The 14,845-nt window shown below is 38.5% G+C and overlaps 1 protein-coding gene across 1 annotated transcript in view; it reads left to right on the top strand.

Annotated features, from left to right (window-relative positions):
* LRP2 (LDL receptor related protein 2) overlaps nucleotides 1-14,845 on the top strand; it is a 198,384-nt gene that overhangs the window by 61,611 nt on the left and 121,928 nt on the right. Inside the window, exons 10-15 of the mRNA XM_070508061.1 lie at nucleotides 3,144-3,272; nucleotides 4,952-5,121; nucleotides 6,397-6,620; nucleotides 8,025-8,231; nucleotides 12,021-12,223; nucleotides 13,952-14,092. Of these exons, the coding sequence (XP_070364162.1) occupies nucleotides 3,144-3,272; nucleotides 4,952-5,121; nucleotides 6,397-6,620; nucleotides 8,025-8,231; nucleotides 12,021-12,223; nucleotides 13,952-14,092 (1,074 nt within the window). The remainder of the gene's footprint in view (nucleotides 1-3,143; nucleotides 3,273-4,951; nucleotides 5,122-6,396; nucleotides 6,621-8,024; nucleotides 8,232-12,020; nucleotides 12,224-13,951; nucleotides 14,093-14,845) is intronic.

Genomic DNA, 14,845 nt, shown 5'->3' with positions numbered 1-14,845 from the left:
GGCCACTTAAATTTTTTTGCAGCCCATAAGAAATGAAAAACTGTCATAACAAGTTTTTTTATTTTTATTTTTATTTTTTATTTTTTTAAAGATTTTATTTTTTCCTTTTTCTCCCCAAAGCCCCCCCGGTACATAGTTGTATATTCTTCGTTGTGGGTCCTTCTAGTTGTGGTATGTGGGACGCCACCTCAGCGTGGTTTGATGAGCAGTGTCATGTCCGCGCCCAGGATTCGAACCAACGAAACACTGGGCCGCCTGCAGCGGAGCGCGCGAACTTAACCACTCAGCCACGGGGCCAGCCCTATCATAACAAGTTTTTACATTTAACCTGTTATGATTGTAATATAGAAAATTACAGTATTATTCTGTGCACGAGATAATTTCAGAATTTATAGAACACATTCACTTCATAGCACACTGGAAGTAGTGTGGTCTGATACTGGGACACTAGTTTTTGGTTCCATTAGGAGCATCTTTCAATCCCTTTGGTATGTGCTTGGGACTTTAGTACAGATAACCTCATTTAGAGATAAGCTCAAAAGTCTATGTTTGAGGGCCTTTGTGAATGTGAGGCCCCCTGACATCTGCAGAGACCTTTTCTGTGACCTTCTCTGTCCTTCAAGAATCTATCATTTGCTCCTGAGTTTTGAAGCCGGCTTAACATTTATTTCACATTGATTTCAAAGAAGGCTATATTTTGCTCTTTTTCTAAGGAGAACTCCATTTCAATACATGACATTATAAAACCAGTTACACTTGTTTCAGCTGAGCTTTTAGGGGGATTGTTTTGGTTTGCTCTCTCAGGCATTTCAATTCAACCAATACTCTCTGTATGGCTCTAATCCTCTGCATGACTGACTCATTTCAGAGGCTTCAGGTGTTGGAAACCTACGCAACATTTATCATCTTAGACATGGCTCCCCAGTGAATGCCTCAGTGGTAATCAAGAATAAAATTGAATAATCCTGACACGAAATCTTGTGTCTTTCTACCATTCATGTGCCCCTGGTAGTCTTGACCTGGCTGTGGAGCCTCTGTGGCATGCTGAAGCAGTTTACTGGGGTTATTGTTTCTGATTGACAGGACATGCTGTTTGTTGACGGAATGACATTGTGGTGCAGAGTTAGGGCAGGAAGGTCATTCAGCATGGTGGGATTTCACATAGCCAGATGCTTCAGAGGGAGTCCGAGGGGGTCTAAGCTAAAAAGTGGTTTTTGAATTATTTTCAAAGCAGTGTTGTTGGTAGGAGGGGACAAAGATTAAAAACGAAAGAAAAACAGAAAAAGGTAATGGAGTGGGAGGGGGTATTGTAAAGCAGTGTGTTAGACAGTTTCCTCTACCTTTCCTACCGTCATGAAGAGCCTCAAGTCTTCTTTCTTTTTTCTAGTCTTCACTTTGGTTGATGATGGATATTAATTAGCCTTCATTTTTCCCCATAATGGAGAGTATAATCTTATTCAGTCCTTAAAAGTGACAGTGATTTTATACACCCATTCAAACCTTGAAAGTGCTTGTAGCCCAGGTGATAGGAAGGGCATTTGCACCCCAGAATTCCTAGTTGTGACTTCCCCACCTTTGGTTTTCTTCTGTTTAACATCAGAACTACTGCTCCCAGGGTGGCTCCAGACCCTTAGGCGTAGTTTTATTGGTCTTGCATTCAAAATGAGGTCATGACATTCTGGGAGTTTGAGGGCGAATGTCCTGTACTTTCATTCCTGCTGAGGCGAAGCCTTAGTTGGCACTTTCTCAAGGCTGAGGTGAGGTGAGGGCGTGGAAGAGATAGATCAATGAAGTCCTTTTATTTTCACCCACATGTCCTTTTATCTTTTTATGTCCAAATTTGATTGTTTTTTTTCTTTGGCTAGTCACAGTCCTTGGAAAGAAAGTTATGCTGGCCCATGTTGTTATACTTGGTCTGGAGGAAAACTGGAACCATTAGCTTGATCCCAGGATTTTCTTGCGCTCTTTAGTTGGGGAGTCATGAGATGGTGGGCCATCCAGCAGTTGAGGTAGAACCCAATTTACAACTCCTACATTTGCTGCAAATGTAATCAGATCCTAGATCTCTGGAGAATTCTAGACCTGAGGGTACAGTGGTTTCAGGCATTATAATTTACTTGGGAATTTGCTAGCCTGAAGTCATGGGAATCCTGTCAGTATAGGCTGTGGAGGTCATCTTCCCAGGGAAGAGAGCAGGGTGAAGGAGGTGAAGAATGGATGTGAACTTGGAGGGTCAAACAAAATATTTGGTACCAATCTACCAAGGATAAGACAATTTCTGTACCCCTTAAACTTTACAATCTTTAAGAAAGACTATATCTTGTGTTGTTCTTTTCTCCCTGTATTGTATTATTTATACATCAATTGTATTGAATGTATTGGACTTTGAATAAACACATTAAATGAATGAGTAATAAGTGAATGAATAAGCAGAAGAGAAGACATTTTTCATGTCTTAAAAATAATTTTAATTTAATTTTGGTTATGACTTTTTGACATCAGAGGAAAGGCAGCTGGGTAAACAGATCTTCCCAAATACTTTCTTGTCGTCACAGATTTGTGTCTTCTGGCAGGTCCTACTTTATTCTGAAGTAGCACTATCCAACAGAACTTTCTGCAGTGATGGAAATGTTCTGTCTCTGCCCTCTCCAGTATGGTAACCACTAATCATATGTGGCAATTGAGTACTTGAAACGTGGCAAATGTGACTGAGAAATTGAATTATTAATTTCATTTCATTTTAGTTAATATAAATATAAATCTAAGAAGCCACAGAGGGCTAGTGGCTACCGTATGGGAAAGCACAGTTTTAGAGGGAAGCGTTTACACGAAAATTCAGATCTGTTGTAAATCAACAGTAATAAATGAGATGCAATACCACAGGGCTATGAATTGAAGCTGTTTTGTGCATCTTCTTTAAAGTTATCCCTCATGTCGATTTTTATAAAGCTGCTTAAGTGCTCTTAGGTTTTCCTGGTGTGAAGATGCCTGTTCTGAATTTTTTATTGTATGCTTAGAATCTGTGCTTGTTTAGACATGGGCATCACCATATTCCTGTGCAGCTTGTCCAAGATTTTTTTCAGAGAGTGCTCAAGAAATGCTGGTAAACATGATTACAGTTATTTTTTTTTTCCATGGGGCAGATTTTGATGATTGCGAGATATGGGGAATTTGTGACCAGATGTGTGAAGACCGAGTTGGCCATCACCAGTGCCATTGTGCAGAAGGCTATATCTTGGAGCATCAGCGGCATTGCAAAGCTAACACTTCTTGTGAGTAAATTAATGACCCTTGTATCTCTGAATTGTAAGCTTCTGACTAATATTCTCCTTCCATAGCAGATAATAAAAGAAATATCAGCATTTATGCAGATAGCAGGGTTTTATCGTAACAAATCAGGAGGAGCACCTGCTGCTGGAAGAATGGGTCAACGTTAATTTTATACTTTTTTAGGGACCAATATGTGTATTAATGATGACCATTATTAATAGTTTTCTTTTATTGGTTGCTTGTTCACTTTGGGCCTGGGCTATTTTGTCATCTACCACATTTAATCATGGAATAAATGTTATGCCTAATTTGACCTATTTGGATATTTAACTTTTAATTAATTTACCTACCGTAAACATAGGTGACAAGTATCGATAGAAATAATTTTGGCATCATTTATGCAAAGTTTAGGGATGGTTCAAAATGGACCTACTAAATTTGTGTTACAATTTGTGAGAATGCCCTCATTCTGGGATGCTTTGTGGAATTAATCTGAGAATACCGTAGTAGAGAAAAGTCATGGAGAAAATATGTGAAAAAAGATGGGCCCCCCCAAAGCATTTTTCTCACCATTCATTTCTGGGTAAGAAGGTCTCAACTTTATTCCTTTTTCCAATTGTTTTTTGCACACTTGATTTTGAAGTGCTTTTGCTGGCCTTCTGAAACTTATCTGATTACTGGTTGATGAATGGCTCATTTTCTAGTTGTTTTTGTGTGGAAATACCTGATTTGCTGTGTACTAACTTTTAGGTACAGCTGATTTTTAACAATTAAATTTATTGATCTTTGAATAGATAATACATATATTCAAAATTTTAAGTGACAAGAAGATACATAGTGAAATGTCTCCCTCTGTCTCTGCCCAGTTTCCGTTTCCCCTCTCCCTTGGGTAATCATGGTTTATTTCAATTCTAGCAGTTGTTAAATGCATAAATAAGAATATACAACTATTCAACTCTTTTTTACATATATGGTAGTAAACTATACACATTGTTCTGCATCTTGCTAATGTTACATAGTGTATTTTCAAGAGCTGTCTGTGTCAATGCAGAGAGCTCTTCCTCATTCTTTTTATTTTTTTAGTGGCATAGTATTCCATTTTTTGGGTGTATATAATTTATTTAACTAGTCCCTTACTGTTGGACTTTAATATCATTTCTTATCTTTTGCTATTGCAAACAAGACTGTGGTGAATAATCTTATTCATTTTGTGTGCTTGTAACTGTATATGTATAGCAGATTTGGATCCACCATTGCGATGTTTTTCCCAGACTTATTTCCCAGTAATCCTTAAAGTGTGATCTGTGTTTTACACAATATAAAATTGCCTCTTAGATAAGGTGCCCATATCATCAAGGATTCTTGAAAATACCTGATATATTCTCCTCGGTGCCATTGAAAGTGCATTGGACTAGCAGTCAGGACACTTAATTCTTGGCAGACTCTGTTCCTAAGTTACTGTGATTTTGGCTACGTCATTCAGCATCTTTGGGCATCAATTTGGCCACCTGTAAAATGAGTAGAATGGCACCTATATGTCTGCCTCAGAAGTTTATTTTAGAATCAAATAAGAAAACATAGAAAGAAGTATTTGAAAAAGCAGAAAGTGTATCAGCTATAAGCTATTTCATCATCTTTGTTCACTTGAAGGAGTGATAATACCTTCCTTCTTCACCTTTAGCTGGGGAGGCCTCCGTTATCTTCTCTAATGGTCGGGATTTGCTAATTGGTGATATTCATGGAAGGACCTTTGAGATGCTAGTACAGTCTCAAAATCATGGAGTGGCTGTGGGTGTGGATTTTCACTATCACCTGCACAGAGTCTTTTGGACTGACACCGTGCAAGATAAGGTAAATAGAAATTTCAGTAGTGTAGCTTGGGAGCTGATAGAACCCCAAGCACAAAGTGTTGATAGCTTTCCATTTTGGGGGGAGTAGAGGGGAAAGTTCCTTTGTTTTCTAACAAAACAGGCCCTTGAGATATTGTATGTTAATCAGCACCTTTTCCATGCTATACTATTACATGTGCCCTATTAAACAAAGCAGTCTATTATATGGATTAGCCTTGAGTGAATGTTAATTTTATTCGAAATGGAGTCCAAAAGCCTAATTAAAAGAAATAGTAGACATTCCTTCAAAACTGGATAGATATTTGCTAGTAATTTTTGAAACTTGATCATTTAAATGTAAAAAGTACTTTGCTTTCCTGGAAGATAAAAATCAGATTTTACCTGCATCTTCTAAGTGGAACCATAATTGAGGATTGGATAACAAATATTGACAGTATTTTGTTTAACAGCCAAAATTTCATTATGCTGTCTTATTTGGAAAGTGTGATGGATTTAATTTTGACTTTGAGTAATGCAATGGAGATTTTTAAAACACATTTTGGAGACTCCTAAGCAGTTATGGAGTTTTATTTCTTCCTTTTGCATTTCCTTGTACCATGATAAAATTCTAATTCAGTTAAGTGATAATGCATAAAATTTTTAAAAATTGAGAGTTTGGATTATTAGCAATTGTGATTTTTTTTTTTAAAGATTGGCACCTGAGCTAACAACTATTGCCAACCTTCTTCTTTTTTTTTTTTTCTGCTTTTTCTTCCCAAATCCCTCAGTACATAGTTGTATATTTTACTTGTGGGTCCTTCTAGTTGTGGCATGTGGGACGCTGCCTCAACGTGGCCTGACGAGTGGTGCCATGTCTGCGCCCAGGATCCGAACCAGCAAAACCCTGGCCTAGTGAAGTGGAGCGTGCAAACTTAACCACTTGGTCACAGAGCTGGCCCCAGCAATTCTGATTTAATTACAGCTAAAAATCAAAACAAACCACCACCACCTCCTTCACCAAAAAAATCCACATTTTAAAATTAAACTTTAGATAATACTAAGAATTAAAACTACAGGCTTTTTTTAAAGCTAATTTTTTATATTTGCCTAACATGCTTTTAAAGAAACATTTTTTCCCAGTAACCCAAGATGTAAAAAGAGCAAATCTTTAGTGAAATTCTTTTTTTAGTCCAGATGACTGATTTATACAGCTCAGATAGGTACACTGAATGAAGCATAAGAAAACAGTGCCCACAGTTAGTTATGCTTAAGTATAACATTCTTGTTTTTCTTTCAGGTTTTCTCAGTTGACGTTAATGGTTTACATATCCAAGAAGTTCTTAACGTTTCTGTCGATGATCCAGAGAATCTAGCTGTGGACTGGGTTAATAATAAACTTTATTTGGTGGAGACCAGGGTCAACTGCATAGAAATGGTAAATTTGGATGGAAGCCAGCGGGTTATCCTTATCACTGAAAACTTGGGGCATCCTAGAGGAATTGCCCTGGACCCAACTGTTGGGTAAGTGATGTGAAAACATACTGATTCCAGTATTTTTGGAGTTTTATCTCTCCCCTTATACATAAAACATCAATGGGATTAATTGAAGGTTAATCCTGATTTCTTTTAGGATCTATACTCTGGAACTCATGTTTATTTTTTCTTTCTTTTTTTTTTTGAGGAAGATTAGCCCTGAGCTAATGTCTGCCACAAATCCTCCTCTCTTTTTTTGCTGAGGAAGGCTGGCCCTGAGCTAATATCCGTGCCCATTTTCCTCTACTTTATATGTGGGACTTCTGCCACAGCACAGCTTGACAAGTGATGTGTAGATCGGCACCTGGGATCTGAACTGATGAACCCTGGGCCGCGGAAGCGGAACGTGTGAACTTAACCACTGCACTGCTGGGCTGGCCCCTGGAACTCATGTTTATTTTATGTCTCTATTCATAGACGCTTAAAGGAGTTGGCTAAATATAATCCCATTTGAGGATATATAATCCAAACACACCTATGGGTGTACTAAGAATATGTGGTGTTTTAGGATATGAATTTTATTCTTAGCGTTTGCCAGATTTGCCTGGCTGAGAGATTGGACTCTGTGTTCTGACTCAATCTAATAATATTGTTACAACTAAACTTTACTTCTGTTTCACCATTATTAAGATGATTACTCTAACATAAATTAGCTGTAAAGTTTTTTAAAGAGGGGAAAGAAGATTGGAACTATCCTTTTTAGTGATTTCTTTTTATAGACTGGGATTGAGATGTCAATGCTAATACCTCATTATGAGTTGTTCAGAGTGAATCAACCCAACATGATTGATAATGCTAACTTTTCTCCAGGTGTAAATTCAAATTTTCCTGATTTCCACATTTGAGAACAGTTACAGAAGACCAGCTTTCTCCTAGATTTTCACAGTTGGGTCTTAGGACTATTGGATGTACTTGAGGCTGTTTAAGTATTGGTGAATGGGGATTATTCATTTCTATTTCATGATATCAGCTGCCCATCTTTGAAAATGATGGTTATGTTCTCCAGACAGTGCCTTAGAATGAGGGAGTTAAGGAGGGAGATGGCTTGGTAGCTTGTTTTAAGATGTATTTGTTAAGTTTTCCTGGGTGTAAAAAAGAGAAGCGAACGACAGAGCCAAGGAACAGGGGAGAAAGGTAAGAAGGTAGATATGAATTTTTAGGCTGCCATATTAGTACATTTTAATAGTTGCTATTTGGAATTGTTGACTCTCATGATTGGCCCTCACACTCTCTGATTTTTAATACTTTTTCATTTCTCTGTTTTTTTATACCCCATGGTTCTCTAATGAACTGGAGGAAATTTCCATTGATCCAAACACACAATCTAAAAAAATATTTTCTAGGTAAACTTGTGAAAAACTGACTCTATCGTCTTTTGTTTTTCTTTTGTAGTTATTTATTTTTCTCAGATTGGGAGAGCCTTTCTGGGGGACCTAAGGTGGAAAGGGCTTTCATGGATGGCACCAACCGTAAAGACTTGGTAAAAACGAAGCTGGGATGGCCTGCTGGGATAACTCTGGATATGGTATCAAAGCGTGTTTACTGGGTTGACTGCCGTTTTGATTACATTGAGACTGTTACTTATGATGGGATTCAAAGGTAAGAAGTATTTCTTTTTTTTTGGTGAGGAAGATTGGTGGGACTAACATCTGTTGCCAATTTTCCTCTTTTTTTTTCTCCCCAAAGCCGCAGTACATAGCTGTATATCCTAGATTTAGGTCATTCTAGTTCTTGTATGTGGGATGCTGTGCGAACCCCAGGCCACGGAAGTGAAGCACTACTTCGCCAAGCGGCTAGCCCCAGAAGTATTTTTTTTTTTTTTGAGAAAGATTAGTTCTGAGCTAACACCCGTGCCCATCTTCTCTACTTTTTTATATGTGGGACGCCTGCCACAGCATGGCTCGACAAGCAGTGCGTATGTAGGTCCACACCAGGGATCCGAACCGGTGAACCCCAGGCCGCCAAACCAGAATGTGCAGACTTAACTGCTGTGCCACTAGGCTGGCCCCCAGAAGTATTTTTTTTATAACTTTATAATTTAAGGGAAAGTACATAAAATTTACGGAGAGGGATACCGAAGGACCAGAATTAAAATGGTGCTTTGTTGGTTGACATTATAGATTGAATGACTTTTGCCCTACTGTGTGTGTGAAGTGACCTGCTCTGAGTTCTGTTAACTTTTCTTGTGTTCCGTAATAACACTCATTAATATTACCTAGAGCATTTGTTCTTTGATTTCGCTTCTCCAACTCCTTCCCCACTCCCAGATGATTCACATATTTTCATTCACTTCTGATCCTGTTTTTCTCTGGATCCCTTATGGTTCATTTCCAAAGAACACGTTCTTTTAGCTTTTTAACTTTCTCCCAATATGTACATAAGTTTTATTATTTATTTAACACTATCTGGTAGGAATTAATTGGATTTTACTCTGCTCTTATATGTATTTCAAATTTTAAAGAGAAATTCTGACCTTGTTTTTACCTGATATACTGCAAAGAATATTTGAATGTAGAATATAGTGTACTTTTTTCTTCATCTTCTTAGTCTGATTAGAGCTAACTATAAATTAATGAAATTGGTAACCATTTTAGATCTTCTCTTTTTGTTATTTTCCAAAATTGGTTATAACATGGTCCTCAAGTTTTGACCAACAAAAATTACGCTTTGTGAATTCAGCAAACAATAAGCTGACCAATCCTAATGTCTTGATTTCATTGTTTTCTCAATGAAAGGGATATTATGGCTGTGTTTTCTCCTTTATCGCTATTTTGTAAGAATGGTATCACAGTTTATCACTAGATTTTATATTCTTATAACAATCTCTCCTCGGTTAAATTAAGTGATTGGGTATTAAGACTATGACTTTTTACCACTGAAACTGGTTCCCATAGTGAGAATATGAATTAATTTAATGAAAAAAAAAATGCCTGGATGTTTTTCTCTTTCACAGGTGTTTTGGCATTGTATTACATAGTGTAAATATTTTTATGCTAAAGTTCAAGTAGGATGTAAAAGATAAAAACAAATGGAATTTTGGAAAGTCTGTGAGTGGTTCGCTGGCTGTGAAGAAACGTCAGAGATATTAAAGCTCATGATTATAGCTGAAATAAAGTCATTGCCTCTTGCTTTGCAGCAGGTGGCATTCAGGGTTCTGGAATTTGCTAACTGAAAATGAAAACCATTCTCTAATCTTAATGTACCATGTCATTATTGAATGTCAAATTGTGTGCTAACTTGCCACCTTAGGTTTGTTTGTTTTTTTCACCGTTAGTGTGTTTCAAGCTTTAGTATCTTCAAGTATTTTCTTAGAGCTTACAGATCTATTGTATTTTTTAGTTTTCAGGGGCTACTAAGATTTTTCTTTGAGGTCTTTCTATTATACCAAAAGAAAAAAATGAATTTTGTCTCATGAACCATGCTCCACCTCACTTTTTTCATGTGGCCTATTGTTTTTGTAGATGTCGTCATGGCAGTCACCGTTGACTTCTCCCTGCTTAGCACCTTTTACTTCTGTTTTCTTCTGTTTAAGCAGCTCTGGGCACTCTGTGCCACCACTACAAGTATGATCACTTGGCGATTTTTTTTTTTTAAAGATTTTATTTTTCCTTTTTCTCCCCCAAGTCCCCCAGTACATAGTTGTGTATTTTCATTTGTGGGTCCTTCTAGTTGTGGCATGTGGGACGCTGCCTCAGCATGGCTTTATGAGTGGTACCACGTCCGCACCCAGGATTTGAACTGGCGAAACCCTGGGTCACTGCAGTGGAGCATGTGAACTTAACCACTTGGCCACAGGGCCAGCCCCCTTTAATTAATTAATTAATTATTTTAAGGAAGATTAGCCCTGAGCTAACTGCTGCCAATCCTCCTCTTTTTGCTGAGGAAGACTGGCCCTGAGCTAACATCCATGCCCATCTTCCTCTACTTTATACGTGGGACGCCTACCACAGCATGGTGTGCCAAGTGGTGCCATGTCCGCACCCAGGATCAGAACCGACGAATCCTGGGCTGCCACAGCAGAAAGTGAGCACTTAACTGCTGTGCTTGCTTGACGATTTTTTTTTAAAATTAAGGTTATGATAGTTAACAACCTTGTGAAATTACAGTTGTACATCATTATTAGTCATGTTGTAGGTACACCACTTCACCCTTAGTGCCCTCCCCCCACCCCCATTTCCCCTGGTAACCACTGATCAGTTCTCTTTGTCCATATGTTAATTACCACCTATGAGTGGAGTCATACAGAGTTCGTCTTTCTCTGTCTGGCTTATTTCACTCAACATAATACCCTCAAGGTCTATCCATGTTGTTGTGACTGGGACGACTTTGTCCTTTTTTATGGCTAAGTAGTATTCCATTGTATATATGTACCATATCTTCTTCATCCAATCATCAGTTGCTGGGCACTTAGGTTGGTTCCATGACTTGGCTATTGTAAACAATGCTGCGATGAACATAGGGGTGCATGGGACTTTTGAAATTGCTGATTTCAGGTTCTTAGGATAGATACCCAGTAGTGGGATGGCTGGGTCATAAGATATTTCTATTTTTAACTTTTTGAGGAATCTCCATACTGTTTTCCATAGTGGCTGCACCAGTTTGCATTCCCACCAACAGTATATGAGGGTTCCTTTTTCTCCACAGCCTCTCCAACATTTGTCACTCTTGGTTTTGGATATTTTTGCCATTCTAACAGGTGTAAGGTGATATCTTAGTGTAGTTTTGATTTGCATTTCCCTGATGATTAGTGATGATGAGCATCTTTTCATGTGTCTATGGGCCATCCGTATATCTTCTTTGGAGAAATGTCTGTTCATGTCCCCTGCCCATTTTGTAATTGAGTTGGTGCTTGACGATTTTATCAAGCAGAGCCATAGCGGTGTAGCACTGCTTTTGCTCTCCCTAGAGTGACGTCGGGAATAGGTCTGTGTGTTTGCTGTGGGTTGAACTCTACCACTCACTGTCCTGCTCCCTAATTGTTGAGAAATACTCAGTGGTTCAGTGTGAAGTAAGTGTTGGAGCCATCTTCTACCAGACTGCCACTCCCTTGTTACATTCTTTCGCCTATGGATTTCAAAATGAGATGTCACACCTTAGCCCTTTTGTATGTTGGGCAACCTGAAAAGAATGAAGAGCAAGCGAGACAGTAATTTTCAAAAAAATCTAGGACTGGGACTGGCATTTAGGTTTCAAGGATCTTTTCCAAGAGACAACATGAAAATCCTTTTATCAAATGTAGATGAAAATATACCTGCATCTTATAATGTATTCTATATATTTTATGTTTGTAATAAGAAATTACTTACCTCTTCAGGCATTTACTTGAACAAATTCCACCTTTAATTAAAGTAAAGCAAACATTTGTATGTTGTGTATCTTTTGTAACAGGAAGACAGTAGTTCATGGAGGCTCACTTGTTCCTCATCCCTTTGGAATAAGCTTGTTTGAAGACAATGTGTTCTTTACCGATTGGACAAAGATGGCTGTAATGAAGGCAAACAAGTTCACGGAGACCAACCCAGAAACCTACTACCGGACTTCCCTGAGGCCCTTTGGAGTGACTGTTTACCATCCTCTCAGGCAGCCCTATGGTATGCCCCAGAGCAGTGGAAACCCTACTTGGTGCTGGCCTTGGTCGAAAGCTTTTCTCAAAGTTAAGGAAGTTAGTGATGACAGATCTCATGAGATCTGGTGGCATTCTCCAATGTATGATGAATTATCTAGAGGGTTAAACCCTCTGAAATTGGCTCTGGAGATCATGGGTGTTCTGGAGAAGTTGATGTATTTCAGAGTTAAAATACCAAATCTTCAGGGCACTTAGAGACGTATTTACCAGATATTTATTGGCATCTGTGATGTGCCAACCTGTCTAGATGCTAAGTTTAGAATGGCAAAGAAACCAGACTAAAGCACCTATCCTCATTCTACTGGGAAAAAAATCTCCTAATTCAACCCTGTAATATAGTTGAGGAAACTGGGGCGCAGAAGAAAATGACATGCCTAAGTGCTCATTTTAGGTAGTGTCACAGCCATGCTTTTCTTCATCTCTGTTGTATATGTACGGCACCTATTATTGGTTCGTATGACTATCTGGACTGTGTATGGCTCTTTTCTGTATTTGCTTGTGCATCAAAGAAATACAATAAACTAGACTATATTGGTAGAAAGCTTACTGTTAGTGAACAGTAATTCAGAGAAAGACAGATTTCACTTTAAAACTGTCATGTTAAGTGATGGGTGTGACTTTAGGATGGAGAAAGACTATAGAGTAATTAGGTTGACTTTTCAAGAAAAAAAACCCAACCACTAGAACTGATACGTTCAGATGAATATCCTTCAATGTAGTCATCCTTGGGAAACATACTTTATCCGAAAATGAATACTGTATCTGAAAACATTTTGGAAATCTCTATTTGGAATAGTCAGTTCATGAGCTACTAAATCCACATCTGCCCTTGACCAAAAATATTGCCCAATTTTATCATCCAAATTATTTCTATTATTTGTCTGAGAATGACATCTCGCTGTTGTTTCCCAAAATCAGTCCACCTGAGAAGGTAAAAACACTATTTTACACGGCTAATCTTCCTCAAAAACAAAAACAAAAACAAAAACAAACAAAAAAGAATAAGTCAAAGTCTAAGAAGACAATTTCAAAAGTGGATATAACGTTTTTGGCTGTGGCAGCCTTGTATCCAGTGAGTTTCCTGAGGTCCCTGCTTCAAGGGTGGTTTTTGGAAGTATAAACTGGTTTGTATTGCAGACATGTAGGGTTTTGGAATCAGAGTGGCATCTGAATCCTAGTTTAGCTGTTTAGCCGCTGAATAATGTTGGGCAAGTTGTCTCCTTTTTAGGAGACTGGGTTTCCTCTTCTGCAAAATTGAGAATATTACTTACCTCTTAGAGTCACTGATTATAATTTGGCTTACTTGCATAGTAAGCATCCAGTGAGTTATAATTAATTATTATACCTTACGAATGGTAAAATAGCACTAAAGTGTTTTTCGGTTATTTTCTAATCACTGAGGTTAGCAGACAGAGTCTGGCATAATTTATGGGGAAAAGGAACCCCCCCAAATTATCCAGTTGTGGGCATCTTATTTTTTGCCACCACCAGTTTGAGAGTAGATGGGAGAGCTGCAATGAAATTGGGAGAGCCAGTGCAGCCAGATGTGGACCTATACAGTAACAACTGGTAATGATGTCTCTGAGTTTCAAACCCATTATTCTATTACCCCTACAGGGCTCAAAGTGGCTTCGCGTCTTAGATGATTAAACATTTCTAATTGAGATTGAACCGTGTTCATTTTTTCCTCCAGTTAGAAATCCATGTGGAGATAACAATGGGGGCTGTGAACAGATCTGTGTCCTCAGCCACAGAACAGATAATGATGGTTTGGGTTACCGCTGCAAGTGCTCACTCGGCTTCGACATGGATGCGGATGAACGCCACTGCGTTGGTAAGAAATTGGTTTGGGGCTGACTTTGTGGCGGGCAGCACAGGGGTATGTGCTGTTCTTGGATGGGGCCAGCTGCCTGTCTGGCTTCTTCACTGGGAATAAGCTTTTGGTAGCCCACTAGCTGCCCTCCTCAGTAGGCACCACTCCCTGCCTTTATACAGAGGTGTGTTTGAAGACATAAATTTCTCTCCTTTGGGACTTTGTTTAATTGGTCTCCCTTTCCCCTTTGTCTCCTTCCTGAAATCTGTGTCTCCTTTTCCAGCTGTGTTCTTGAAATTCATAGGGTTTAATTTTGAGTTCTTTTTTCTGCTGTGTTTACCTTTTCCTCTTTAGATGTAAGCCTTAATGTTACCAGGAAACACTTCCCATCACTTTTATTGACCTCTCCTAAACTGCCACTTTTGCCCCTTTGAGTCATATAATTACATCTCGATCCCACTTGTCTATATTGCTATACTCCAAAGTAAACTCCTAAGCATTGGCATGGCTCATTTCCTTGTCTAGTTTTTCACTTTTCAGTTCAGACTTTCTCTTTATTTCTGCCTCTATGGTCTGAGTTTCATTCTTTACCGTAAACTTTTCCCCTGTTCCTCTTCGATTGCCTACACATCTACTCATCAGTAGGCTATTGCCTCAGCCGCTGATGAAATCCACTCCTACGATATTTGTTTCTCTTATTTTCACATTGACAACTCTCCTTTTTAATACTTTTGACAAATTCTGGCTGCTTCTGTCTTACTATGTAAATTATCT

Source organism: Equus asinus, chromosome 4, assembly GCF_041296235.1.
Source record: "Equus asinus isolate D_3611 breed Donkey chromosome 4, EquAss-T2T_v2, whole genome shotgun sequence".
NCBI classification, from domain to species: Eukaryota; Metazoa; Chordata; class Mammalia; order Perissodactyla; family Equidae; genus Equus; species Equus asinus.
The sequence above is the reverse complement of the archived record's forward strand: the minus strand, read 5'-3'. Positions and strand labels throughout refer to the sequence as shown.